The sequence below is a fragment of the Oikopleura dioica genome, chromosome 2 (genome assembly GCF_907165135.1).
Source record: "Oikopleura dioica chromosome 2, OKI2018_I68_1.0, whole genome shotgun sequence".
In the NCBI taxonomy this organism is placed as follows: Eukaryota; Metazoa; Chordata; class Appendicularia; order Copelata; family Oikopleuridae; genus Oikopleura; species Oikopleura dioica.
In genome coordinates, this window is record NC_137292.1 from 4,514,640 (window position 1) to 4,537,776 (window position 23,137).

The following is a 23,137-nucleotide window of genomic DNA, read 5'->3' on the forward strand; positions in this document are numbered from 1 at the left end:
ATATCAAGAAAGGTGTTAATCAGGAAGAGACCCTGTGCGCTGACGCACACGACTCAACCTAAAAAAGCGTTTTTTTCCTTGCTTTCAAGAGAAAAAAATGGCGTCGCAAGAAGAGCTCTACGGAAGCTTGGATCTGGACCGACACGTCCAAAACTTCAAAAACTGCCTTCGAGTTCTTCTTTCCGACGAGCGATTGCTCCACGGTGGCAAATCCATCGAAACTGAAGTGATTGACAAATGCTCTGTCGCGTTGAACCAAATGGTCGAACTGCACTACGACAAGCGACACTTGAAGGATGTGCTCAGAAGAGGGCGGGAAGAAATTGACTTTTTGAAGAACAAAGTTCGCGATTCCAACACTCTCGTCAATCACCTGACCAATGTACAGGGAGTTCATGAAGAGCGAATTGAAGATTTGACCACTCGACTGCGAAAGGTATATTCATGACTTTTTCCACAAAAGAATAGAGAACTAAAGAGAAGACAATAATTGTAATATCTTTAGATCATTTTTAAATTAACGAAAATAATAGAATGTGGAAATAATTTTTTAAAGTAATCACTGTATAAATGAGTGACCACCGATTCATCTCTCAACAATTCATATAAGGAAAAACAATCAAATGTCGACAAAGAAGCCAAAATCGTCAACATGAACAAAAACATCGAAAACATCAAGGATCAGACCAAACGCGCTGAGACTTCCTACAAGGTTCCCCCTTCTTTCGCTTTCTTCATGCGCAACCTTTTCTAGGACAAAGTCAAGTGGATCGAAACCGACCAGATGCGAATCTACAAAGATGGCCGAGCCACGCTGGAGCGATTGGACAACGAGAAAATTGCGCTCAAGAACGAATTCGAAGATGCCAAGAACTCTACCGCCGGTCTCAAGGTCAGTAAGAAACTAGAAACACAAGCTTTATAATCATTTTAGGCTGCTTTGGAAAATGCGAGAACCAAGCTTTCGGATGCCATCGACGTAAGTCATTTATTGAACGTCTTTTAGAGAGTCTTTTTTCTTCTAGGAATCGGTCAGTATCAGTGATTTCGGATAAGTACAATGATTTTTGCATGAGATAAGATATTTGCTAAGATTTTAATTTTAAAAGTTGCCGCTCTATTTTCTGCATGCTTGAGATTAAGGGAATGACGCCCTTAAATATTTCGAATCTATGAAAAAACATAACTTGCATGAATTATTGCTCTTGATACTTTTGCGCAAATGAGATTACGCTTAAAAAAGTTGAAAACCAGGACCTTATGAAAAATTCTAGAACATCGATCCAGAAGCCTAAAGTCCCTTTCTTTCTTTCATTCTTTCAGGAGGAAACCCCGGCGCCCGATGTGGATGGAGCGCCACTTTCAAAATCAATCTTTACGCGTTCTTAGTTTTTCCAAGCTTTTCTAATAAAATCAACTGCACAGAATCCTCCTCAAAGCCTTCAAGTAGGGAACCGTCATGAGTATCCTACTGAAAAATAGTCGTGTTGAATTTCATGCAACTTTATTAATTTTTTAATTGAAATAAAACTAAAGCGAATGTATGGCAAAATTGATCATAAAGATTTTTCCTTATCGAAAAAGAAATAGGTCAGTAAGTTTTGAATTAAGGGTAAAGGCTGCGTTAAAATGAAGGTTGTCTGTTTCGTTATATTTACTTTATATTTTTTGAACTGTCATTTTGAAGAATCAAAATTTATGAATACTTTGAATAAGCACAGTTTTTTTATATATTAACAAAGTGTAAGATAGAAGAATGAAGAGTTGAAAACTGTTACTGTTAATTGAAAGATTCTAGCGTAAATGTTAGTTTCAGTACGTTTTGAAATAGGTAAAATCGATTTTTTCGTAAACAAAAAGAAACTGCCGGAAATTGCACAGATAGTCGGTGGGTCGATAGATGAAGTACAGTGATACTATCTGTATCGGATAGTATGGATAGTAAGGGAGTCGAACTTTGAATGTCTTTTAGGTGAAGAATGTGTTAGTAAAAGCACTTTCAGGTCAATTCCACATGTGGAAGCGTCGAATCTTATTGGTTAGTTTTTGAGCTTTCTTATTGGCTGGAAAAGATAGGACTATCTACAAAATAAATAAAAGGATGGATAGGAGTGATTGGTGTCTTCATTTTGTTTGAAAGAATGATCAAATCAGGTTTGGAGCGACTGTTGGAGCGAATTTTTATACTGTATGAATGAACGAATTTATACAAGTTGCGTATGTTTGCGGATTTCGGAAGGAACGTCGATTTCGTTTAGTTTGACAGAACTTGGAACGTATGGGAACTCGGGCTGGGCCACGTAATTGAGGTCGCGCTGGATGACGCCGGGGTTTTTAGCGATTTTCGCCTGAAAAAAGGTTAAAAAAGAGAATAAAAAAGAGACAATCGTACCTTGATTATGGCTAGAAACTTTGATGGTACACGCTCTTCGTACTCGTGAACAGGAGTTATCAGCTGCAGAAGCTTGAGGACCTTGAAACAGGGAGATAAACGATCATCAGTTTTAAGGGGCGTACCTGTGCTCCAGTGAGACTTTCGCACATAGCCAAAAGGTTGTCAGCATCTTTTTCGTCCTGCTTTTTCACCTGCATCAGTTGAGAAGCCTAAACTCGCGCTATACCCTTAATAATTACGCCTTCGCCAACCTGGACAAGAGGGGAGAGCTCCTTGAGCATGTGCTTGTCCCTCATTTCCCTTCTTGAGAGATACTCTTCAATCTGCGAGACATTGTAGCGCAATTGCATCGCTTTTGTCCAGTTGCATAAATCTCTTCGAGCTGAATTGAGAGAATTGCTTAGCGAGCTCGTAAACCCTTAATTCCGCCTACCACATAATTGATTAAGAGCAATAGAGACAATATAATAAATAAGCTGTCGACAAATCTGTTTGATGACAACATCGTCAGCACCAAAGGAGGCAATGAGGTCTAAGGAAGTACCCAGTTCGCGGATGAGGTCCTAAATGGAGGTTAGAGAATAGTTAAGACTAGAAGTTTGTTAATTTGCTAGTGAGATCATGCGTTGAATCAGTGATTTGAGTTGTCAAACGACCACAGCGAAGGAAATCATTTGTGAATTTCCTTCAGAAAATTAAGGGGGTAGGCTTCCTTAGCAAGATACTCAAGAACGCCTTTTCCAAGAACTAATGCTATTTATTGAAGCTTGAATTGGCAAAAGCTCTGCTTGAAAATCGTACTTAAGGATGTCTACCTCCTTAAACTTCATGCAAATATGAACACATCGATTCATGCCCATAATTACTGAAATGGAGTAGCTCGGCCTGGGGAGCGGCGTATGCCCAGTTCGCTGATAATTTCGCTTTATAATCAATACAAGTTTAGTCAAGTTATTATCAATGAAATCACACAAACAAGAATTGAACAAAATAACAACAAAAATAAAATTGAAAAAAACTTAACCTGGACGGCGAAGGGTGACAAATAATTGTACTAGAATTAGAAAATGGAAATTTTGGCTGAATGAGAAATTGGTTGATTTGAACCTGTTAGACATTTGTCAAGTATAATTACGTTTTTCTGCTGAACGGTTAGTATATCTTGATTTTAACTTGACGAATAGGTACCTCGATGGACTTGCCAGAGTCACTCCCGTGGAGGGAATCGTGATCGAGCATGGCAGAGACGACAAGAGGTTTGAGCTTTTCTTGAAGAAGAGAAATCGTGTTTTTGTACAAGGTTGTTGCTGTTTCGGAGAAGAAACCGCGGAATTCTGAAGGATTTCATGATAAAATGCATGTAGAATTTTTACTAGAATATGTCTTGATAGCTATCATAAAATCAGTGACTGTGATGTTAGATACACTATATATTCTCTACCTAAATCTATTGATACCTTGTTGAACCCATAAAAATTTCAAATAGACAGCTAGAATCTACCGTAGATTTCAATATCTGATCCTCTAATTTACCGTTGATGTCGAAGTTTTTAAGGCAGTGTGAGTTTTGTTGTGCATCATTCATTAGAGACGAGTCAGCTTCACCAGAGTACTGATAGATCAAATGAGTAAAGCGTATGGCGACACACGTCCACTGGGCGATTCCTGGTAAGCTTCGGTTGTGTCGTTTTCCCATTCGTTTTAGGCCGTTGATGATCGCGATCAACAACTCTTTCAGCATCGCATCGTCGTTACTTGCATCAGTGTGTCGAAGCGCCATGAAGAGGAGAAAAGCTGCGCCGCATCGAGGAGAGCCGATTTTGTTGCCACTTTCGAGAATGGCATTGACAACGGAACCGAGATCGCGAGCTTGGAAGACGAGGATTCCGTCCGAGGCTTTCTTTGGTTGTCGGTCGATTTCCACTTTTGTTGATATTGCGCTTTTGGAGCCGCCCAAGCCGAACCAACTTCTAGCGCTGGTTTGAGGAGCACTAAAGATATCATGAATCGAAGAGCTAGATAAAAAAGGAACAACACTGATTTAAACCAATCAGAAGCCAGAAAATTAAGGGTATGGTACGCGCACAGGGTCAAGTCTCAGAATCGGTTTTTGACCAAATATTCTGAATCCCCATGAAATTCTGACCAAAAAACTCCATATAAGTATTAACTCTATCTCAACCCATTTTTCCACAAATGCAATTGAAAGTGGCGAAAATTAGTGCATTTTGGCTAAAAGGCGGAAATTATAAAATTTTTACTATTTTTGGTCGTTATGATAGGGTGTCATATGATACCTTTTTGGAAAGCTCACGTTCAGGACATATATTTGCGATAAAAACGGCGCCTATTGGGCTATGCCCGCAAGGCAATTCACGGAGCCAAACGGACGAAAAATAGGTACCTTCGTACTTTAAAATTTTTTACATAAAAAATTTTAACCAATTGAAAAAAGCTCGTGTAATTTTTAAGATAAGGGTCTGAACTTTACTATGAAAAAGTATTGGAGGGGTTTACTATCGTAACTTCAGAGGAGTGTTTCTCTGAATATAGGCTTATTTCGCGTTTTTCGACCGAGACGACAACTTTGAGCCACCCGCACGTGATTTTTTTGTTAGAATTTAGAAAAAAGCTCGTGTAAATCAGAAGATCTAAGATCGAACTTCATTTTAAGCTATTGTACACTCTCCCAGCATTGACAGGGCCAGAGAAGTGTTCCTCTGCTTTGGGCCTCCGCGCGTACCATAGCCTTAAGTGTTAGCCAATCAGAAGACGACAAAACCAAACCGCCAAAACTAACCTTGGTGAGGCAGAATTCCTAGTATCATAATCCGATACTGAAATATCATCTTGATCCTGACTATCGTCAAAGGACCTGACACTAGGAGATGACGGAAAGAGCGGGCTTCCACTATGACCAGCTTGCGTGGCGAATTCATTTGCCTTCTTCTCCGCGCTTCTGAGTTTTTTGTTTAACTTTCTGCATAGTTTCTCCAACCGCTCATTCGTGTTCGTCAACCGAGAGATTTCTCCCATTAGGCTTGAAACCTGCTCTGACGAGCCCATTTCCTGGCCGTAGAGCTTTTCTTTCGTTTCATCGAGATCAAGTTGCTTGTTCATCATTTCAGCTTTCAGCGTTTCAAGGAGAGTCATGTCGATTTCGTCCGTATTCATCTCCGTCGAGCGCATCCTTGACTTTCTCTCCGCTTGTTTTTGCTGCTCTGCCAACTGCGCTTCTTTCATCGATTCCAAGTCCTTCATTAACAACTCGTTCTTTCTGATCATCACGACATCAGCGCCTCCGCCTTCCTGAGCAGCGTCGGTCAAAGCTGTCAGCTCGCCATTGAGCTTTTCGTTTTCAGCCTTGACGTGGGCGAGTTCGACTTGAAGAGTGTCGTACTTTGCGGTCACCTCGACCATTTGGTCGGCCTGTCGATTTCGAGTGATTTGGAGCTCATCGTTCAGGTTTGCATACCTTTAGTTGGTTTTTTATAAGTTATCTATTTACAACCATATTCATAAACTCAGGCTTACGAGCTGGGAAAGAAAAATTGAGGCCATAGATGAGTTAAAAAAAACATATCAATAATACTCCTAATACTCTCCTTGTCATCATTCAAAAGCGCACGCTGGGCAATTAATAAAAACAAAACCGTTTCCTTTGATTAAGCGTATTCAACTCTTGCTCCTTCTCCATCAGTTGAGAAGAGAGCAGTTCGGCCGCACCATCACTTGTTCCTTGACTTGCTTGGCGCCTGTACTCATTGACCTTTATCTCGCTCTCAGACCGCAGTCGCAAAAGATCATCGTCCAAAGTTTTCGCTCTTTGTCGCAACTGATCACTTTCCGCTTCAAGTTCAATCTTGACTTTCTGCGTCTGTTCTAATTGATTTTTAGCAGCCATCGTTTGTCGATTCGCCTCTTCGAGTAGCGCCTCTAGTTCCTGAAAAACGCGTTGAAAACAGAAAACTTGAATAAAAAGAAGCTGACCTGAATTCTAACGTCCTTTTCCGCCGACTCCTTGACCAGATCGTCTCTCTGATTCGACACTTGACCAAGCTGGGCCACGATTTCCGCCGCCTTTTCATCACTGAGCTCGCTGCTCTTGTCAGCTGAAAAGAGATTATTCAATAGCCCCTCTTTTGAACAAAGATGAAACCAATCCAGTTTTCGATTTCACAAATTACTACTGACCTTTAGCGAGTTTTTCTTCTAGCTCCTTAATCTTTGCCGCTTTGTCGTCGCTTTTTCGCTTGAGTTCCATGATTTTATTTTCAAGACCTTTATTGAGCGATTTCATCTTGTTGACATCACGTGCTTCTGCTCTGAGAATCCTGTATCGTCGACGGGCTACTTTAACACGCCACAAGCACTGGATTCGGACGATTCTTCTGATATTCAGTACAAATAGTTTCCTGGCCTGATACATTCGCCAAACCGACTGAATCAGCGTAGCAGCTTGCTCTCGCTTGAGACCAAAAGCGGCCTGCATTGCGAACTTCTTCCTGACTAAGCTCTGGACATAAACCGTGCCTCTTCTCAGCTTTTCGTACATGATCCTCGCCTTGGTCATCATCCACCAGCTCTGAATCTTCGTCGCAGCAGCCTGTTCCCTCAGCTCTTGAAGCTGTTTTCGAGCGAGGAAAGCTCGGGCTGCAGTTTGAAGCTTGATCGCAATTGCTCGTTTTTTCAGGTACTGTCGTCGGTAAATGAACATCTTGATGAACTTCTGGATGATCGCTGCCGAGTGATTCAACCTGTCAATTCTCCATTTTTCCATCAGCGCGACCTGACCGGCTCTGAAGAAGATCTTCGTCTTCCCGAAAGCGTATTTATCTTCATCGGGAATAAGTCGGGTAAGCATCGCTTCGCACGCTTTTCTCGGCTCCATTTTCGGCTCTTTTCCTCGAAGAAGAACGCGGTAGCGAGTACGGAAGTCTTTGTACGTCCATCTTCCGGGAATCCAGCTGCAGAAAGCCGCACTGTCTCTAGAACACCACACGCTCGAAGTTGCTCGACCGAACGCGATGGCTCAAAAGTAAAAACGGCCTTTTCGTCGTTCGGCTTGATACAACGCACGTAATGAGGAGTCGTTGCGTTCAATTTCTCCATCAGGCTTTTCAAACTGTCCGAAAACTGTCGACCAACAGTTGCTTTCAGCGATTTTGATCGAGCACCAGGCCGTGTTGGTTTCTTCGACGGAGGCGGCGCCTTTTCTTGGAACAACTTTGCAACGAGATCAAATTTCGACCCTTTGAGAATCGCCACTTGTTCTTCATTGACTGCGTCGCGGTTTTTGGACACAAAATCTTCAACTTGATATGTGACATCGTCTGCAAAGTGCTTGATAATAAACGCGGAATTTGACGTTCTTGGTTTGTCGAAATTCTTGTGTTTCTTCAAATGACGGTTGTACAAATTCATCGCCCAGCTATCATCAGAACCCTTTGGCATCTTGCACTCCTCATCGAGCAAATCGAGGACTCCGAGTTTTGCTTCGATCAGATCAATACATGGTTGATTGTCGTAAAACTCGATCTTCGTCCAATTGAGCTTTTCTTTTTGGTACTCTTCTTGTTCAAGTTTAAAGACGTGCTGGCAGAACTGCTGCTGGAGCTTCTCATTAGCGTAGTTGATGCAAAACTGTTCAAAGGAATTGACTTCGAAGGTTTCGAACCCGTAAATATCCAAAACGCCGATAGAATTCGCTGATTTCGACTTGGTTTTCAGCGCTTCATTGACTTGACCCACGATCATTTCGAATAACTTCGCGTAAATGAACTTTGCGAGGGAGTCTCGAGCGCTGATGGCTTCTTCTAGCCGTAATGGTTTATCAAAAACATCGGTGACAGTTTGAATTCGTCTGTGAATAAGCCACTGGCAGAGCTGCGAGCTTTCGACGCCCATGAGCGTGCAAACGATTCCGAGAGATTTCTCAGCTGGATCGAGAGAGGCGGAGTCGTTGCCTGACTCTGTCATCTCGATGTTGCCAATGTGAAGGATGGCGGCGAGGACGCGAAGAATGAGACTTTGCTCTTTTGAACCGACGCCCAGGAGAGTAAGGGCGTATTGAGTCTCGCTGAATTCCTTGGCATCGTCAACGTTGTCTACTTCTAGGCATTCTCCAGCAGTGAGGTAGGTGAAGTCGGTCACTTCTTTCAAATGGAGGGAGGCGAGCTAGGGGTCAAGTTAGGAGGGAACACGTGAATATATAGTTGAGCTACATAAAAATGATAAAAAACTAAGCATAGGCTAGAGTAATCAACATCTAAGTTAATCGCGTGCAAGGAATGAGGATGAGACAAGTGGCTAAAAAATGAGATAAGATGGATGCATCATTTTTGAACCTAAATAAAACACCAAGGAAAAGGACTGATTGAATGGTTTTTGATTGACTTTTTGGCATTCACGATTGTAATTTCACCTCTCTTTCAATGTCAGGCGGAAATCTGACGATCTGAAAAACTAACTAATTTTCAGGATCATCAGAAAATCGAGTAATCAGGGAGCACAAGAAGATACGAATATATCTTCAAGAAAATTGTAATCAAATTAAAAGTAACTCAACTCAAAACTCAATAAAACTCAAAGCCGGAAGAATACTCACTCGGCGGTTCCACTAGGGAATGAGGAATTAGTTTTTTTATAGGAAAAATCAAAGGATAAATAGCAAAAGGATTAATCTTAAAGAGATACTCATAGTTTGGTAGAGCATTAACCTTTGTTTTCTAAAGAGTGTTAAATAATTAATCATTTTTTAAGACGATAGAGGTAGAATAGGTACCTGTGGATCAGTTTGAGCAGCAGCCACAAGCTGGTAAAATATATGATAGTTTCTTTCATTCGGTCCCGGTCTGACAACACGAGATTTTTCCAGCAGATAAGTTCGCATAGCCGCCCCGGTTACTCGATGCTTCTGGTCGAAATCAAGCTCGATGTATTTACCAAAACGGGACGAATTATCATTCCTCGTCGTTTTCGCGTTTCCGATGGCTTCCATGATCGGGTTGCTCGCTAGAACTTTTGTCTCGACATTGTCTTTCCCCGAAGTAGGGCCGGATGATCCTCCAACTTGTGCGAAAAACTTCATGGAGAACTTTGCAGACACGGTTTTTCCTGCGCCCGATTCGCCAGTGACGATGATGGATTGATTCTTCCCGAAGCGAGTCATATTTGTAAAGGCCGAATTGGCGATTGAATAGATGTGCGGGTCGAGTTCTGCGTTGTCCCGGGTTGAATAGAGCTCGATGAAATCATTGTCGTAGATGGGACATGCTTGGTAGGGGTTGATGGCGACCAGGACAATTCCACAGTAGGTATACACTTGTTCACGATGAACAAACCGTTCCTAGACATTTGATAAGGAAAGAGAAAGGGGACTTACAAACCTTCAAAGAGTTTAACACAGCCGGTTCATGAAGAAATGACAGCGCCGTCAAATCATTCTCTGCCAATAAAACATCTGGATTACGCAAATGCGGCTTCCCATTTTTCTTGAGGTTGAACTTATGCACATTGTACTCGTCGTCATCATCTTCGCTGTCTGAGCCGGCGTCATCCTCGCGCTCGAAGATGACATTCACGTGATCGGACTCTGGATCAAGATTTTCTGCGAGCTTGCAGGGGCGCCAGACTGTTTCGGCATCGGGGATCCAAACTCGCGCTCCCTAAAAGAAAATATAGGGGTACAGTCAACCGCAAGAGCATACCTTGACATAAAGAGCTTCAAGATCTGACTGAGCTGGCATTGTTTGATAAAAAATAGCTTCTTGATTTGGTACGATTTCGATTAAAAGCTCCTTTTACAAGAAAACTTTAAAACACATCTGAATGAAAAAGGTAATACAATATTCAATGAATAAATTGAGCTACTGGATCAGTAACAGTAGTGATAACTGTACTATTTTGATACATAGAAATTGAATTTCAAAGTACTTTTTAAAGAAGTCATTTTTAAAAGCTGTAAATGATTGATTTGTCAGTACCCAGGATCTGTGGCGAGTTTCAGTTTTAAAATAGAAAAAAATGGCTCGACTTTGATGAAAATTGCAAAATTTTTCAAATAAATGAGTGATCAAAGAATCTTTAGCGGCGGCTTCGAGAAGACGTCGAACTTCCGTACTTCTTCTTCTCATACTCTACTTGACGCGCCTTTTCTTCTGAAAAGCGGGTTCATGGACAGTTTTGGTTTCGAATAGTAGGAAAAACTGGAGGTCGTAAAAGTGAGTTTCACACGGTAGTATTTATCGACTAAAAACGATGATCCATCAACACTTTCGATTCATGGTTAATTGAGTCATCATTTACTGAGCTTCCTGGTTTTGAACAATTTAGGGTTTGATCCAAAAATAAATATAGTGGCCCTCTTAGTACATGTATTTTCTTCATAAGTTTTATTGGAACCTCCTCTTTGCTTTATTGACCTCGAAGTTATCGATCTCTCGAAGACAACAGCGTTTTTCGTCAGTTAATGAACCGCTCCTAAGCGCTTGTTCTCCTGTCTGATGCGTTCCATTTTCGCATCGAGCTCATCCCTTCCCCTTCTTCTCGAGTCCCTTCCACTATCTCGTCTTCTTCTAGAAGGGGAATGATCCCGTGAATACGATCTTCTACGTCTTCGGTTATCTCGACTTCTGCTCCTCGAAGATCTTCGTCGATTTCGCCGATTTCGTGAGCGAAGACGATCTCGATCTCGGTCACGATCTCTTCGTTCATCTTCGTAGCCGTCGCTAAAGATAAGCTCGGATTAGAGAAAAAGAAGCATTGTGGCTTTATTTACCTGCGCATTTTGGACTTCTTCCAGACTGCATCGTCGTCATCTTATAAAAGAAAAATTGACCCCTTGACACTTGTTGATGAATTATTTATGAAAAACAATTTGAGGGTGATCAATAAAGAACTTAAAAGTGTCCTGTTTCTGTTTTGATAGACGCACTTCTTAAATTACTTGTTTTCCTATGATAGATTTTCCCTTATAGATTATCTTCGCTCGTTAAACCCCTTCTTTTCTTTGTAAAATGATTACCTGAAGAATTCTTTACTGTAAATTTCTCATCTTCGCTGGAGGAATCTTCTTCGGAGACAATATCTTTGGCAGTTTGAAAAACAGCACGGCTGAAAATGAGTTAATTAACCCGCTTCTCAAACTTGATCTCTTTCGATTTTCTCTTGAGTGCTCTAACATACTAAGGGCGTGTGATGCAAATGTATTCGCTGCTGTAATATTACTGTTGATATTACTTGTCGACAGCCGAAATTGGCCCCTGGAGACATGAAGGAGAACATGCCTCTAGGAACAAAAACAGCGTTGTGTTTTCCCTTTTGTGGAAATTCTAGCGCTAGGAAATGAAAAACGACATGTAGGCCTATTGTTTGGGCACGCACTCATACACACTTTGGGCACACAAATTTCCATTGAAGCGATGCGTAACCAGGATAATTAAAATTGATCGATTTGTGATTGCATAGCGCTTGAGTAATACAAATGCAAATCAAAGGCGAAAATTAAATATAATCTCACCTTGAATTTCGCCGCTTCTTGGAAACTTTCTTTTGATTCCTGTGCACAGTGGAGACGTCCAATTCCAAGTCGCTGTTTCCGTCTTCTTCGCTGCTCGTGTTCGGGTTGATAATCAGCTGATTTGGGTTGGTGGACTTTTTCGCGCTGTCGTTTTTCACGGTCCGAGTTATTTTCAGAGCTGAGAAGCTTTCTGTCGAAAGTCAGGGTTTTTAAAATATTAATATTTTAGATACTCAAACGATTTTCTTTATTGAGCTTTGTTTTGAGAGCTGGGCTCGATAACTTTTGTAGAAAACCTGAGTCGAGTTTAAAAAATCTATTATAAAAAACCAAAGTTAGAAACCCTTGTCGATTGGGCAGCAGGATCATCATCTCCAGTAACTGGCAGTCGGCGAACAATCGTCTTCGATGAACTTTGAGGTAACTGGGAGTCGAGGGCCGAATCATGACGTTGAAGATTCGAAATTGTTAAGGATAAGCTCGATGCTAAGGCAGTGGTGTTTTTCAGCGCCGGATTTATGTGCACCTTGGGCGACTGTTTCTTCAACTTTGAGCGAAGGTCTAATGGAGGTCTTCTTTTGGATGATCTGGGTAAAAAGGGTTGAAGAAATCAGTCAAAGGGCAAAAATGTACTTTTGTGATAGTAACTGCTTGCGCATCGCTTCAAGATCTTCTTCATCGGAGCTGCTATTATTTCCATTTTCGCCGTTTTCGGAGTTTGTTCTCTTGAATTTTCCCAGCGAGCCTGAAAGAAAAAAAAAATCAGAATTCTAGTCAGTCGTTTATTTGCTTTTGAAACCAAAAGCCTTCTTCTCAGGTGCGAAAATCAAAGAAAGACAGAAGGGGGAATGATTTGACACTGACTTGCAGCATCTAAAATCTATGTAGAAAATCCGAGTCAGAAACAACTTTGTCTCTCATAAATGGTTATAAAATAAAATTAAGGGTGCCTCTTACCTAAAGCAGCATTTCTCAGGGCTTCCAGTCCGTCCATTTCTTCGCTAGACTCTTCATCTCCGGACTTGTCCTTTTCATTTTTCTCCTCCTTTGAGCTTTCTGGCGATTTGGATCTCGATCGGCTTCTGCTCCTGCTTCTGGTCTCTTCAAGAATCGATTCATGCGTTTCTTCGTCGCCAGAGAAGTCTTGGAGTTCTTGCTCGAAGCTGTTTTCTCCCTCCTTTCCCAGCTGAATTTCATTATATTCAGAATTCCTTTTTCATTTTACCATATGATCTTGACTTGAAGAATCAACTCTTTCAGGCGACTGTTGATAACCAACTTTTTTCCACTTTCCGCTAGTTTGGGAACTCTCGCTTTTTCTCCTTGAATCGTCGTTTTTCGTAGAAGCAGCGTATTCCGAGTTCATTAGCTCATTTTCTAGCTCTGCGTCAATATCTTTTTGGGTTGAGAAATTTCGACCGAAGAAAAAAATGACGAAAATGATGCATAGAAATGGACACATTCATCCTCTTGCGGACATAGTCATACAGTGGGTTGCGCAGTTGGTTGCCCCTTTGTGATTGCAGCTTTGGTTGCCCCTTTGCCCGCGCTTTTTCTATTGTTCCTTTCTAGACTCGCTCAAAGTGATTGCAGGATTGGTTGCCCCTTCACCCGCTCTTTAGGGGGCAACTACCATGAAGTTGAGCAATAAAGGGAGATAGGAGAATCTGCCCATGTCTGAAGACATGTGGCGGGAGATATTGGCCCGGGACATGGGCATTTCTGAGCGCGCCTAATTTTGGGAAGAAGCCGCGCAAACCCTTGTCGGCTCTCTCATTGGCTCAGACCCGTTTACTTTCCAGATTCTGTTCTTCAGAATCTGGAGATTCTTCTAAACCGCCAAGCAAGTGGTTAAGAAATTTTCTAGACTTCCCCGACAGTGATTTGCGCGGGACACGGGGAAGGGGGCCCAGGGGCTTTCTCCCACAAGAGTTAAACTTCATGGTACCTGCGCAACCCACTGTACAAAACTAGGACTAGCGGATGATTCATACTTCTGGGCCAGAAGATCTGGCCAAGAAATTATGGGCATCTGTGTAAAAAACCTGAGTCAGGGTTCTGTAAGAGCTTTGATAGACGAACGCAGGACCCTGACTCAGATTTTCTTCATAGATTGCGGCACCCTGACTATAATAATTTTAAGAGTATCACTCCGGAAATCATCGTTTTCTCAACCCTTTTCCCAACTCATCAATATTCTCCTTGGAGTCGCCCTCCAGGCTTTCTAGCTCCATATCAGACATTCTACAAAACAATCGATGAAAAAAACTTTCTATTTTTAGCGTTTTATTTTCAGTAAGATTCAAATTCGTCAAGTTTTGAGCAAATTTTTATAATAAGAAACATGTCCACAGTAACACGTGAGTCGAATTTTCTATTTTTTCTTTCAATTTGAGCTTTTTTTTCTTTCGAACGATCATTCTAGTAGTCGGTCCATCGGTGGGAGCAAGTGTTGCAGCAGTAGAACAGCTTCATCGACATGGTTTTCACCAACATTGACTGGAAGAAGCAGACGCCGCGGTTGCCGCACTAGAATGAATGGTTGAAAGGGGATCACCATTTTAGCACTTCGAAAAAGTGCACTTACGGATGGACACTCATGCGAATCAGTTCTCGGAAGAGCAGGATCTTGCGATACTTCAGGCACGATTCCGACCAACTCGTCCATCTTTGAAATCAGCTTGTTGACGTAGATACACGGGTTCTCCGCTAAAGAATGGTCATTTCATGAAGAAGGGAAATGAAGAAAACCTTCAGATTTGTAGCCACAGTTTCGGCAGCAGTACTCAAGTCGTTTTTCAGCTCGATTTTCTTTCGGGTACAACATGTTGTTGCATTCCAAGCAGAAGAGGATTCCAACGGATTTTGGGCCATCAGCTTGGATTTCTGCAAAAGGCAGTCTTTTCGAAGGGTTTTCTTTTTAAATTAAAAAAAAAATTTTCTGATCATTTTAATTTTCAAATAAATTGTGAAAAATTAGCAGTAGTTCAACCCTTGGCCATCAGCAGTTGTTCCCTGAGTCGCCATCTTCTCTGCTTTTCTTTCCTTTCAACCCTTTTTTCGTAAAACTCGCTCTTTCTTCCACTTTTCTCGGCAGTGAGTGCGATCGGGCGCAAATTTCAAATTTCTCGATTTCAAACTCGCGCGCTCATTGGCCAATCGGCACAATCCAGAAAAAGGCTCGAGCCGCTCTGAGCGAAGAGTGAGAGGAATCGATTCGAATTTTATGGTTTTTACGAAGAGAAATGCACGAAAATAACGAAAGAACCGAAGAAAAGAGCAATTTATAAGTCAAAAAATTATTTTACATCAAAATATATCACAAAAATGGGTTTATTTTCGGTCTGTTTTCGTTAAATCAGAAAGAAAATTGATTATTTTTATCAAAATTTTCGCCTTTTTCATGATAAATTTCCCTATTTCTCCATAACTCTGGGTTTCTAGAAGCTTTATCGCCTTTTAATTATATTAAAGTTTGTTATTCTGGTGCACTTTATTTCCACTTTTCTATTTCTTTTTACTCATTTTCGTCCCTCTATTTCAAATTTTCATCTTCAGAATGCTTTCCCGAGCGATTCTCCGAACATCCGTTCGAGCCACTCCTCGACTAGCTGTCCCATCCGTCCGGGCCAAGGTAAAATCCCTCTCTTTTTATCTGCCCTTCAGCCTCTTTTCAGTCCGAGATGAGCGTGATGCAGTGGCTGCAGATGGAGCCCAAGCTCGAACAGGTCATCTTCGTTCTCATGGGAGGCCTTGCTTTCATCGTTGTCGCCCAGCTTTTCGGTGCTTCTCCACCAACTGCTCTTCCTGCTGGTGCTCCTACTGTAAGTTCTCCTTCCTTATTTTAATAAACAACGAGTTTTACAATTCAGTACCCCTGGGAAAACCCACCAGCCGTAGCAGACTCCCCCTTCGGCGCCCACCCCGTCGAGAAGATCGTCATGGAAGAGCTCGGTCTCTCTAGCTACGAAGAAGCGAAGCCCTACCTCAAGGCCTGGTGGGCCGAGCAGCTCGCTGAAATGTCCGAGGACGAAATCAAGGCGCTCAAGACTAAGTACCGACTCTGGCAATAAGTTAAACATCTGCGTCTTTTGGCCAACTTCAGCAAAAACAATAAATTATTCGGAATATTCCAATTTCCAAACAACTCAAATTTAGAAATAATATTTTGTTGTAAAATTGAGTCTTTTGAACGAGGGATAAGCTTGAACAGTGAGAACAAAAGAGCACATTTGTGATTTTTTAGGAAATAGGAAGGCTGACTGGTAGAACTATAAATTTAAAGCAAGCAGTTATTGTTTCAGATGAGTTCAGGCGAGCGTATTCTTGCAATAATGAGCATGAAAATAGCGAGTGAGCTTTTTTGCTGTTCATTCTTCGCGGATTTCTTCGAGTTTTTCGGTAGTTGATTCTAGCCAGCTCTGAATATAACAATTACTTTAGGAGTATTTTTACAGAAGGGAATTTCTTCAGCTCATTGTTCCTTGAAGAAGCGCTAAAAAACCGAGGAGCCACTTGCGGCTTTGAGAAAAAAACGAAGCGAAAGACGCGATAAGCGCGGCTAATGTCCTATTTGACTCGAAGCCGCAAGCGGCTTTTTGGGTTACAGAGTTTCTTCAAGGAAAATGCGCTGCAGAAACTCTCTTCTGTAAAATCTACTTACGGCTCCAACATCTTTTAAGTTTTTCTCCTCATCGTCATCTTTGGAGTACCAGCTCATAAAGCTATCCGTGATAACCGAACGCATGGATTCAAGGAACGGTGGACCACTGTTGTTCATATTGTTCGGAATTCCTTGCGAGATGTTCTTGTACTCAGGCGGTGGCGTTCTGGTCCCGCTGTTGAGCCATCTTCGCATGGTTCGCTTGTAGCTTGGCAGCGATGTTGGTCCAAGTTGACGACCCTCGTCTTCGGGTGGACCGGGGTAGTTGGCCGTTGCTGTGTAGGGAGGACGGTGTCGCCGGGAGGAATGGCCGGAAGAACTAAAGGAACATGTTAGGCCGAAATATAAGGAGACTTTCGAGTAGAAAAAGAACTTTGCCTTGTGCTCACCGTCCATCGGTCGTCGCATTCGGATCCTCTCGGTTGAAGTAACAGAAGCAGAGGATGATGACGATCACTATCGCCATCAAAACGCCCCAGATCGCCCAGAATCTCGATCCTTCTTCATTCATCAAGTTGTTTAATCTGAAAACTCCTCTCAAACAAGGTTTTCATCAAAAGAATAGGTCAAGAATTGTACTTCGTAGATACGCCTATTTATGAATTTGCTCGAGTTGGTCCATTTTTAATTGTTGTAGTGATAAAAATCGAGCAGAATCATGAGATCAAGCTGCAAGACGGACTTTAAAATTTGTGAACTCGAAAATAAGATTAACGGCATAGGGTCCAGTTCAGACCAGAAACAAACTGTCATCATCAAGTCCGATTTTAGCACAAAATAACGGACGGCTCATACTTTAGACCCGCAAATTCAATCCTTGGGGGCTGTATTTTAAGAAATACCTGTATTGAATGATCGGAGCATTTAGCTTCGTCATTTTTATTCTATGTACAAAATCTGCTCTGAAGGTTTTTTCAACTTGTCATTATTTTTCGCTACGTCTTCAGAGAGTCGTAAAATTGATTTTAATTAGAAAACAACCTTTTGTCCGGCTTCTTATCTAGGTCACTACTGATGATATAACGGGGTGGAAAGACGCTTGAATTTGAACTTACTGTTGTATTTTTTGCGTCGTCGTTTTTTCTTCTTCATGGCTTGATTCTTCGATAAGTTCCTTGATTTCTTCTTGCATTCAGTTTTTTAATAATTTTCTGAAAAGATAATTCAAAAACGCAAAGATTTCTGGGGACAGGAAATTATCGCTACAGTAAGTAATTACTAAATTATTAATGCGTCATATTCAATCAATTTGGAGCAAGTGTGAGAGCTAAAAACCTGCTACAGTGGCGTTTGCGGTTGCCTCCCTGTTGGAGCGTCCCTCGTTACCTCCCTATCCAGACGCTCTTTTTCTAGAAGGGCGCATTAAATCGAACCAGAAATCGTCCCGCGTTGCCTCCCTCTCTAGACGCGTTTGGATAGGGAGGCAACCGCAAACGCCACTGTACGCCGTTTCCTTATTAGGAAGCCTTGAGGTCGGTCATTCAGCTATTGTTCTTGGGCGTTTAGGAGTTTAAGACTTTTTGGATTGGAAACAAAGGGGGTGTTTTGACCATTTTGGACGGTAATTCGGAGATTCTGGTAAGCAGTCGTCTTCAGAATTAAGGGTGTCTTCGGGCTAACTGCCTTTCATATTACTTTCATTTGAACTTTAAGTTCAATAATTCGTTAATAATTCTAGTAATACTAGAATTATTCTTATTGAATTAGACCAGGTTCAGCACTATCCCTAAAAGAAGCAAAAACTTAAACAGAAAATTAGTTTGACGATTTCCGAAATCGACGAAACGAATGGTTTTTTCTTTATTTTACAATTATTGATTATCTTTAAGATAGAAAATACTTTTTAATTAAAGAAATATTTTTATAGCTTTCCTTGATGATATTCATAAATTTGTTTCTTTGTCAATTTTTGATTTTCTTACCTGTTTGTGAAAAGCCGCAGGAACAATCTTTTTTCAGAGCTCTTTGAGAAAAAAGTTCAAAAGAAGCTTGGGATAGACGGAACGAGACTACGGGAAGGCTCTCTATTGAGAAGCGCAGCGTCACTCGGCCAACGGCAGAGCGCTCCGCGGCCAATTGACAAATCGAACTCAGCTCCCACCCCACTCGCTCCACACGCCCAGAATACACCAGCACCACTTTTACTACGAACAAGCGTTTTTTCGAGCTTGTTTGTTTCAAATATCTTCTAGTTATCATTACCATAATTGATCAAAGTCATCAATATAAGCTTAATTATGACGTCTTACTGTAAGAAACCATGAAAAAACACCTAAAACTATACTGTAGTTTCAAGTCAGATGATGAAAATCGAGAAGCCGTTTACGGCTTCGAGTCGAAAAAAATATGAGCCGCGCAAAGCGCGGCTTTTTTCTCGAAGCCGCAAGCGGCTCCTCGATTTTAAACATTAATCTGTTATTAAAATTGAAAGGTCAATAGGTGGCTAATAATCGGATTTGGCAAATCTAGATTTTTCGATCTACTATTAAAAAATCAAGCATAATTCCTTCGCTTGAGAATCCTGGGATCTCCCGCTGCGGTTTAGCACGGGAAAGTTCAATGAGTTGATAAGACCCTGAGAGTATGATGCTCCAATTGTGTAATTTTTATACTGACATACGCGGTTTTACGCATTTTTTTCTCAAGAATATGATGCTTTCATCAAAATATACTTTGTTAATAATTTAATAAACAAATTAATAGAAATATTATTTTTATAAAATGCGTTGATTATTTCCACTAAAACATGCTAATCTCACATGACATTGACCTAGACCAAAATTTTTCGAATTTTCGCCCTTGAGCTCTATCACGTGGATTTCTTCTAGTTTCGCTCAATAACCCTTTTTCGATTACCAAAGCAACAAAAACAAAATGGAACTAATGTCGTGTATTCGTAAAAATATGGAGCCAGAAGTTGCGCCAAATTATCCAAGAAAGGATGCAGATTTTCTAGAGAGACTGAGGACTTTTGAAGACATAGAAGATTTTCCGATTTCGAAGGAGAATGCGGCGCTGGCGGGATTTGAGTTTATTGGACCGGATGATAGACTAAAGGTTCCGACAATACATCTAATATAATATAATATAATATAATATAATATAATATAATATAATAAGTTTTGTCAATACTGCATTTCAAATACATAAATTTTATACAAAAACCGTAACAAAGTAATAATATCTGAAAATTTATATTTTTTATTTATTGTCTGTTGCTGGTATCTCAGAATAATTAAACATGATAAACGCATCCCGAATAACACGCTTGTGTGAACCATTCTTTACGCAACAACCTATAAATTTACAACAACAGATTTAGTATAGATACTATTATAAATCGCTTTCATTTGGATGGAGGGACAATTGTCCGCACACAAGCCATGAGGCGCTGCACTACACCGCGCTACTAGCCAAGAGATGGGGGCGCAACGGAGCGCGCGCTGATATCAAAATCATCAGCAGGGATCAAAGTCTTTGATTCAAAGAACATTTCTCGTTGTTTTGAATATATTTATCTAGTACTAATTTAAACAAATAATTATAATTTATCACCTAAACAAAATGATAAGGAATGGAAGCTGTCCGTCATTTTCCAATTTAAAACTAAATAGTTATGAGAATTCCCATAAAAAGTATAATAGTGTCAATTTTGAAAATGCACCGAATTTATCTATAAAAAGGACTTTTGGTTCTTTCGTTTTTTTTTCTCATACGATTTCAGTGCGTCTACTGCGAGGGACAACTTGAATCCTGGGCTTCAACAGACGATCCTCTCAAAGCCCACATCGAAAACTTCCCAACATGTCCATTCCTAATTCCGCTTCTAACCGTCCCACAGAATCCGTCAAAATCATCATACGACGAGCGAGTCGCTAGTTTTTCATCTTGGGGACGAAGATGTCCCTCTGCAGAAGACCTCGCTGCAGCTGGTTTTTATAAATCAAAGAAACGCGGCTTTCCAGACTCAGTAAGATGTTTTTACTGTGGCTTGCCGCTGCATTCGTGGGAAGCCGGCGATTTGCCATGGGAGGAGCATGCAAGTTTAGTTCGAGATGAATTGTGAATTATTCAAACAAAAAGTTCTTTCTTTTTCCAAGTTTTTATTTTGATGGAAAAGAGAGTTTATCGAATTTTAAAAAAGGTGGCAGCCTCACTGCGGCTTCTTGATTCAAGTAAAGGGATATGGGAAAGTTCAAATACACCTCACCAGAAGGCTAGGGCTTCAGATAATCTGTGTAGAAACCTGAGTCAAAGTCTGAAAGATCTTTATTGAAAAGCCGCGCAGCGGCTTTTTTAAAAGGGAAGCCGCGAAGCGGCTCCACAAAATTACAAAAGCAATCTATTTTAAAGAATTTCGAAGCCGCTACGCGGCTTCGTTTTCAAGGAGCCGCTGCGCGGCTTTTCATGAAAGATCTACTTGACCCTGACTCAGGTTTTCAACAAAAGTTACCGAGCGGTTCGAGCCCAGGCAGGAGGTATTGAACTTTCCTTGTAAGCTTCATCAAATATGCCCGTAGAAAACTTGAAATGATCAATATCGCCGACTCTGAAAATGACGCCAACGAAAATGAAAACGATGAATTGATAAGCATAGGTATGAAGTTCAATATCAACTTGCTGATTGTTCTTTTTTTTCTGAAGAAAATGTGGAGAAACTTGACCGAGAAGAGCTTGAACGAGTCTGTCTGTCTTTAGGCCTCCGTTTGAGATGTCATTTGCACGTGACTAGAATTGATCATTTGCAAAGACGGGTTAATTAATACGGAGATAAGCTGCAGAAATGTCGTGCAAAGTCTGTCTAGTGAAGAAAATAAGCGTGGTCTTTGTCCCTTGCAGGCATCAATGCTGCTGCTCAGGAATTCGGTTTCAGCGAAAATAACTTTCTTCAACAAACAAAATTGATAGTCTTCCAAGTCGACAGATTTCATCAAATATTTAACCCGCTGCAAAACCATAATCCAGAATGTGCGAAGCGCCTCGAAACATGCCCGATCTGCCGCGTTAGATTAAAAAGTTCGATTCGCGTTTTTACTTCTTGAGCCATTTTTACTGATTAATAAATCCACAAACCCAGATAAATTATAGCAGGCGATAAATTACAAGGTTATAAAATAATTTATTTCGCAAGATTTAAAGAACTGAGCGGCAAAATTAATTTTCTTCAAAGTAAAGAATGAGGAAAGTTCAACCTTGTCGTGCCATCCATTTTGCGAATGCGTCTTCGTCATCGTAGTCGAAACTTTTTCCCGGTTTTCAAAAATTCGATTCAATTTGGCTAAGCTTTGCTTAGCCCTGCGATTTCCAGGGAAAACCGAGCTTAGCTTAAGTTATCTATCGGCCAGCTTAGCTCAGATTTCATACCTGCTTAGATTTCTTAGCAACCTTTTTAAGCATAGCCGAGCTTGGGAAACGCTTAGCCGAACTTAGCCAAAAATAAATAAAGCAAAGCCAATGCTTATCATTCATAAGCTTTGATGATTTTTGATTAGCATTGACTTAGCTCTATTAATCTATGGCTTAGTTCGGCTCAGCGCCTTCCAAGCTTGGCTATGCTTAAAAAATAGCTAAGAAATCTTAGCAGATATGAAATCTGAGCTTTGCTGACCGATAAATAACCAAAGCTGAGCTAGCATTTTGATAAGGACAGAAAATATAATAATAGGCAACCTGAGCATTGCTAACCTCATGCCCAAAAATAATGATGAAATTTAGCAAAGAATGAAAGACGGTCAGCTCAGCTAGACTAAGCTAAGCTGGATTCGTTGCATTGCAATTTCATCAAGTTCAAAGAAAGAAAACCGGTTGCCTATAATCCAGGGGTTCCTCAAAAGTCTGTTTGGCAAGTTCTGGTTCATCAAGTAAAAACTCCGCCATTGCATCGACAAACGCACTATTGACAACTGAATGCTTCTTTTAGTCGTTAGCAATTAAAAACAATAACGGCCTTTGACCTTCGAGGATTTCAATATTTAGTGGCATACATTTCTTTTTTACTTATACTCGACTGCACTCAAAGCCGATAAATTCAATCGGCAAATCGGAAAATCGTCAAAAACAGGTGCCTTTAGATTCTAGCCGATTGAATAAAGGGTTTATGAGGGTTCAAAAAGAAAATCAACTTATTTAAAATTGCTAGAAAAAGCTGCGTACCTCCACTTCCAGTTACTCTTCCAGCTGACATCGTTCCTGGATTCTTTAGGTCCTCTTCTTCATCTTCGAAATAATCATCAAACTGGTCGGTAAATGATGCCGGAATCGCAACTGTCATTCCGAATAATCCTGCTTTTTCGGTTAAAAATTTTTTTGTTAATAAATATTTTCCGACTTTTTTAACCGCTTTCCTAACAAAAGATTCATTTCAAAAAAATAATAAAAATATTTAACTTGACGAAAATCAGCTCTGACTGGAAAAAAGGTGAAAGCTCGAATAAAATGAAGCAGCGAAAACGACGGTTTTTCAACTCAAACAGCGCCGACTGGATGCTCCTTTGGGAATACGCTGGAGAATATTTTTTTTCAGAATATTGTCTGAAATTGAGATGGATGTCTTGCTTGG

General features: G+C 40.8%; 8 protein-coding genes and 1 long non-coding RNA gene across 13 annotated transcripts; 3 read left to right on the forward strand and 6 right to left on the reverse strand.

Annotated features, from left to right (window-relative positions):
- The first annotated feature begins 43 nt into the window (after positions 1 to 43).
- LOC145700020 (uncharacterized) lies at positions 44 to 1,427 on the forward strand. Its single transcript, XM_081777287.1, has 5 exons — positions 44 to 436; positions 611 to 712; positions 755 to 892; positions 935 to 979; positions 1,324 to 1,427. The coding sequence occupies exons 1-5, from the start codon at positions 98 to 100 to the stop codon at positions 1,387 to 1,389; spliced, it is 690 nt and encodes a 229-aa protein (XP_081633413.1). The 5' UTR covers positions 44 to 97; the 3' UTR covers positions 1,390 to 1,427.
- A 185-nt stretch (positions 1,428 to 1,612) lies between these two features.
- On the reverse strand, positions 1,613 to 5,879 carry LOC145700018 (unconventional myosin-Va-like). 4 transcript variants are annotated; one of them, XM_081777282.1, is made up of 9 exons: positions 5,196 to 5,879; positions 3,929 to 4,386; positions 3,584 to 3,729; positions 3,262 to 3,306; positions 2,829 to 2,958; positions 2,647 to 2,777; positions 2,518 to 2,604; positions 2,393 to 2,473; positions 1,613 to 2,348 (listed from the first exon to the last, which is right to left on the reverse strand). In XM_081777282.1, the coding sequence occupies exons 1-9, from the start codon at positions 5,813 to 5,815 to the stop codon at positions 2,205 to 2,207; spliced, it is 1,842 nt and encodes a 613-aa protein (XP_081633408.1). In that variant the 5' UTR covers positions 5,816 to 5,879; the 3' UTR covers positions 1,613 to 2,204. The 4 variants fall into 4 exon arrangements, with proteins under 4 accessions (XP_081633408.1, XP_081633407.1, XP_081633409.1 ...); XM_081777281.1 differs by having other exon boundaries at positions 3,262 to 3,318; XM_081777283.1 differs by lacking the exon at positions 3,262 to 3,306 and adding an exon at positions 3,420 to 3,449.
- Positions 5,880 to 7,028: 1,149 nt separating this feature from the next.
- Positions 7,029 to 10,239, reverse strand: LOC145700017 (unconventional myosin-Va-like). 2 transcript variants are annotated; one of them, XM_081777277.1, is made up of 5 exons: positions 10,105 to 10,239; positions 9,784 to 10,062; positions 9,180 to 9,743; positions 8,820 to 8,852; positions 7,029 to 8,572 (listed from the first exon to the last, which is right to left on the reverse strand). In XM_081777277.1, the coding sequence occupies exons 1-5, from the start codon at positions 10,141 to 10,143 to the stop codon at positions 7,175 to 7,177; spliced, it is 2,313 nt and encodes a 770-aa protein (XP_081633403.1). In that variant the 5' UTR covers positions 10,144 to 10,239; the 3' UTR covers positions 7,029 to 7,174. The 2 variants fall into 2 exon arrangements, with proteins under 2 accessions (XP_081633403.1, XP_081633404.1); XM_081777278.1 differs by lacking the exon at positions 8,820 to 8,852.
- A 640-nt stretch (positions 10,240 to 10,879) lies between these two features.
- LOC145698669 (uncharacterized) lies at positions 10,880 to 14,168 on the reverse strand. Its single transcript, XM_081775884.1, has 9 exons — positions 14,098 to 14,168; positions 13,141 to 13,310; positions 12,873 to 13,101; positions 12,549 to 12,660; positions 12,276 to 12,502; positions 11,916 to 12,120; positions 11,421 to 11,509; positions 11,175 to 11,214; positions 10,880 to 11,124 (listed from the first exon to the last, which is right to left on the reverse strand). Exons 1-6 carry the CDS (start codon positions 14,156 to 14,158, stop codon positions 12,116 to 12,118), a joined length of 804 nt encoding a protein of 267 aa, XP_081632010.1. The 5' UTR covers positions 14,159 to 14,168; the 3' UTR covers positions 10,880 to 11,124; positions 11,175 to 11,214; positions 11,421 to 11,509; positions 11,916 to 12,115.
- Positions 14,169 to 14,196: 28 nt separating this feature from the next.
- On the reverse strand, positions 14,197 to 15,043 carry LOC145698674 (DNA-directed RNA polymerase II subunit RPB9-like). Its single transcript, XM_081775890.1, has 4 exons — positions 14,914 to 15,043; positions 14,667 to 14,815; positions 14,503 to 14,624; positions 14,197 to 14,444 (listed from the first exon to the last, which is right to left on the reverse strand). Exons 1-4 carry the CDS (start codon positions 14,940 to 14,942, stop codon positions 14,337 to 14,339), a joined length of 408 nt encoding a protein of 135 aa, XP_081632016.1. The 5' UTR covers positions 14,943 to 15,043; the 3' UTR covers positions 14,197 to 14,336.
- Positions 15,044 to 15,406: 363 nt separating this feature from the next.
- On the forward strand, positions 15,407 to 16,045 carry LOC145698673 (uncharacterized). The gene is made up of 3 exons (XM_081775889.1): positions 15,407 to 15,549; positions 15,593 to 15,739; positions 15,788 to 16,045. Exons 1-3 carry the CDS (start codon positions 15,475 to 15,477, stop codon positions 15,986 to 15,988), a joined length of 423 nt encoding a protein of 140 aa, XP_081632015.1. The 5' UTR covers positions 15,407 to 15,474; the 3' UTR covers positions 15,989 to 16,045.
- Positions 16,046 to 16,067: 22 nt separating this feature from the next.
- Positions 16,068 to 18,641, reverse strand: LOC145698672 (uncharacterized). Its single transcript, XM_081775888.1, has 5 exons — positions 18,501 to 18,641; positions 17,634 to 17,729; positions 16,968 to 17,102; positions 16,579 to 16,897; positions 16,068 to 16,336 (listed from the first exon to the last, which is right to left on the reverse strand). Exons 2-5 carry the CDS (start codon positions 17,708 to 17,710, stop codon positions 16,286 to 16,288), a joined length of 582 nt encoding a protein of 193 aa, XP_081632014.1. The 5' UTR covers positions 17,711 to 17,729; positions 18,501 to 18,641; the 3' UTR covers positions 16,068 to 16,285.
- A 760-nt stretch (positions 18,642 to 19,401) lies between these two features.
- Positions 19,402 to 20,661, forward strand: LOC145699357 (putative inhibitor of apoptosis). Its single transcript, XM_081776626.1, has 2 exons — positions 19,402 to 19,635; positions 20,303 to 20,661. Exons 1-2 carry the CDS (start codon positions 19,453 to 19,455, stop codon positions 20,642 to 20,644), a joined length of 525 nt encoding a protein of 174 aa, XP_081632752.1. The 5' UTR covers positions 19,402 to 19,452; the 3' UTR covers positions 20,645 to 20,661.
- A 1,704-nt stretch (positions 20,662 to 22,365) lies between these two features.
- On the reverse strand, positions 22,366 to 22,973 carry LOC145697776 (uncharacterized). Its single transcript, XR_014133897.1, has 2 exons — positions 22,732 to 22,973; positions 22,366 to 22,481 (listed from the first exon to the last, which is right to left on the reverse strand). It is a non-coding gene; the product is annotated as an uncharacterized LOC145697776 (long non-coding RNA).
- Between the last annotated feature and the right edge of the window lie 164 nt (positions 22,974 to 23,137).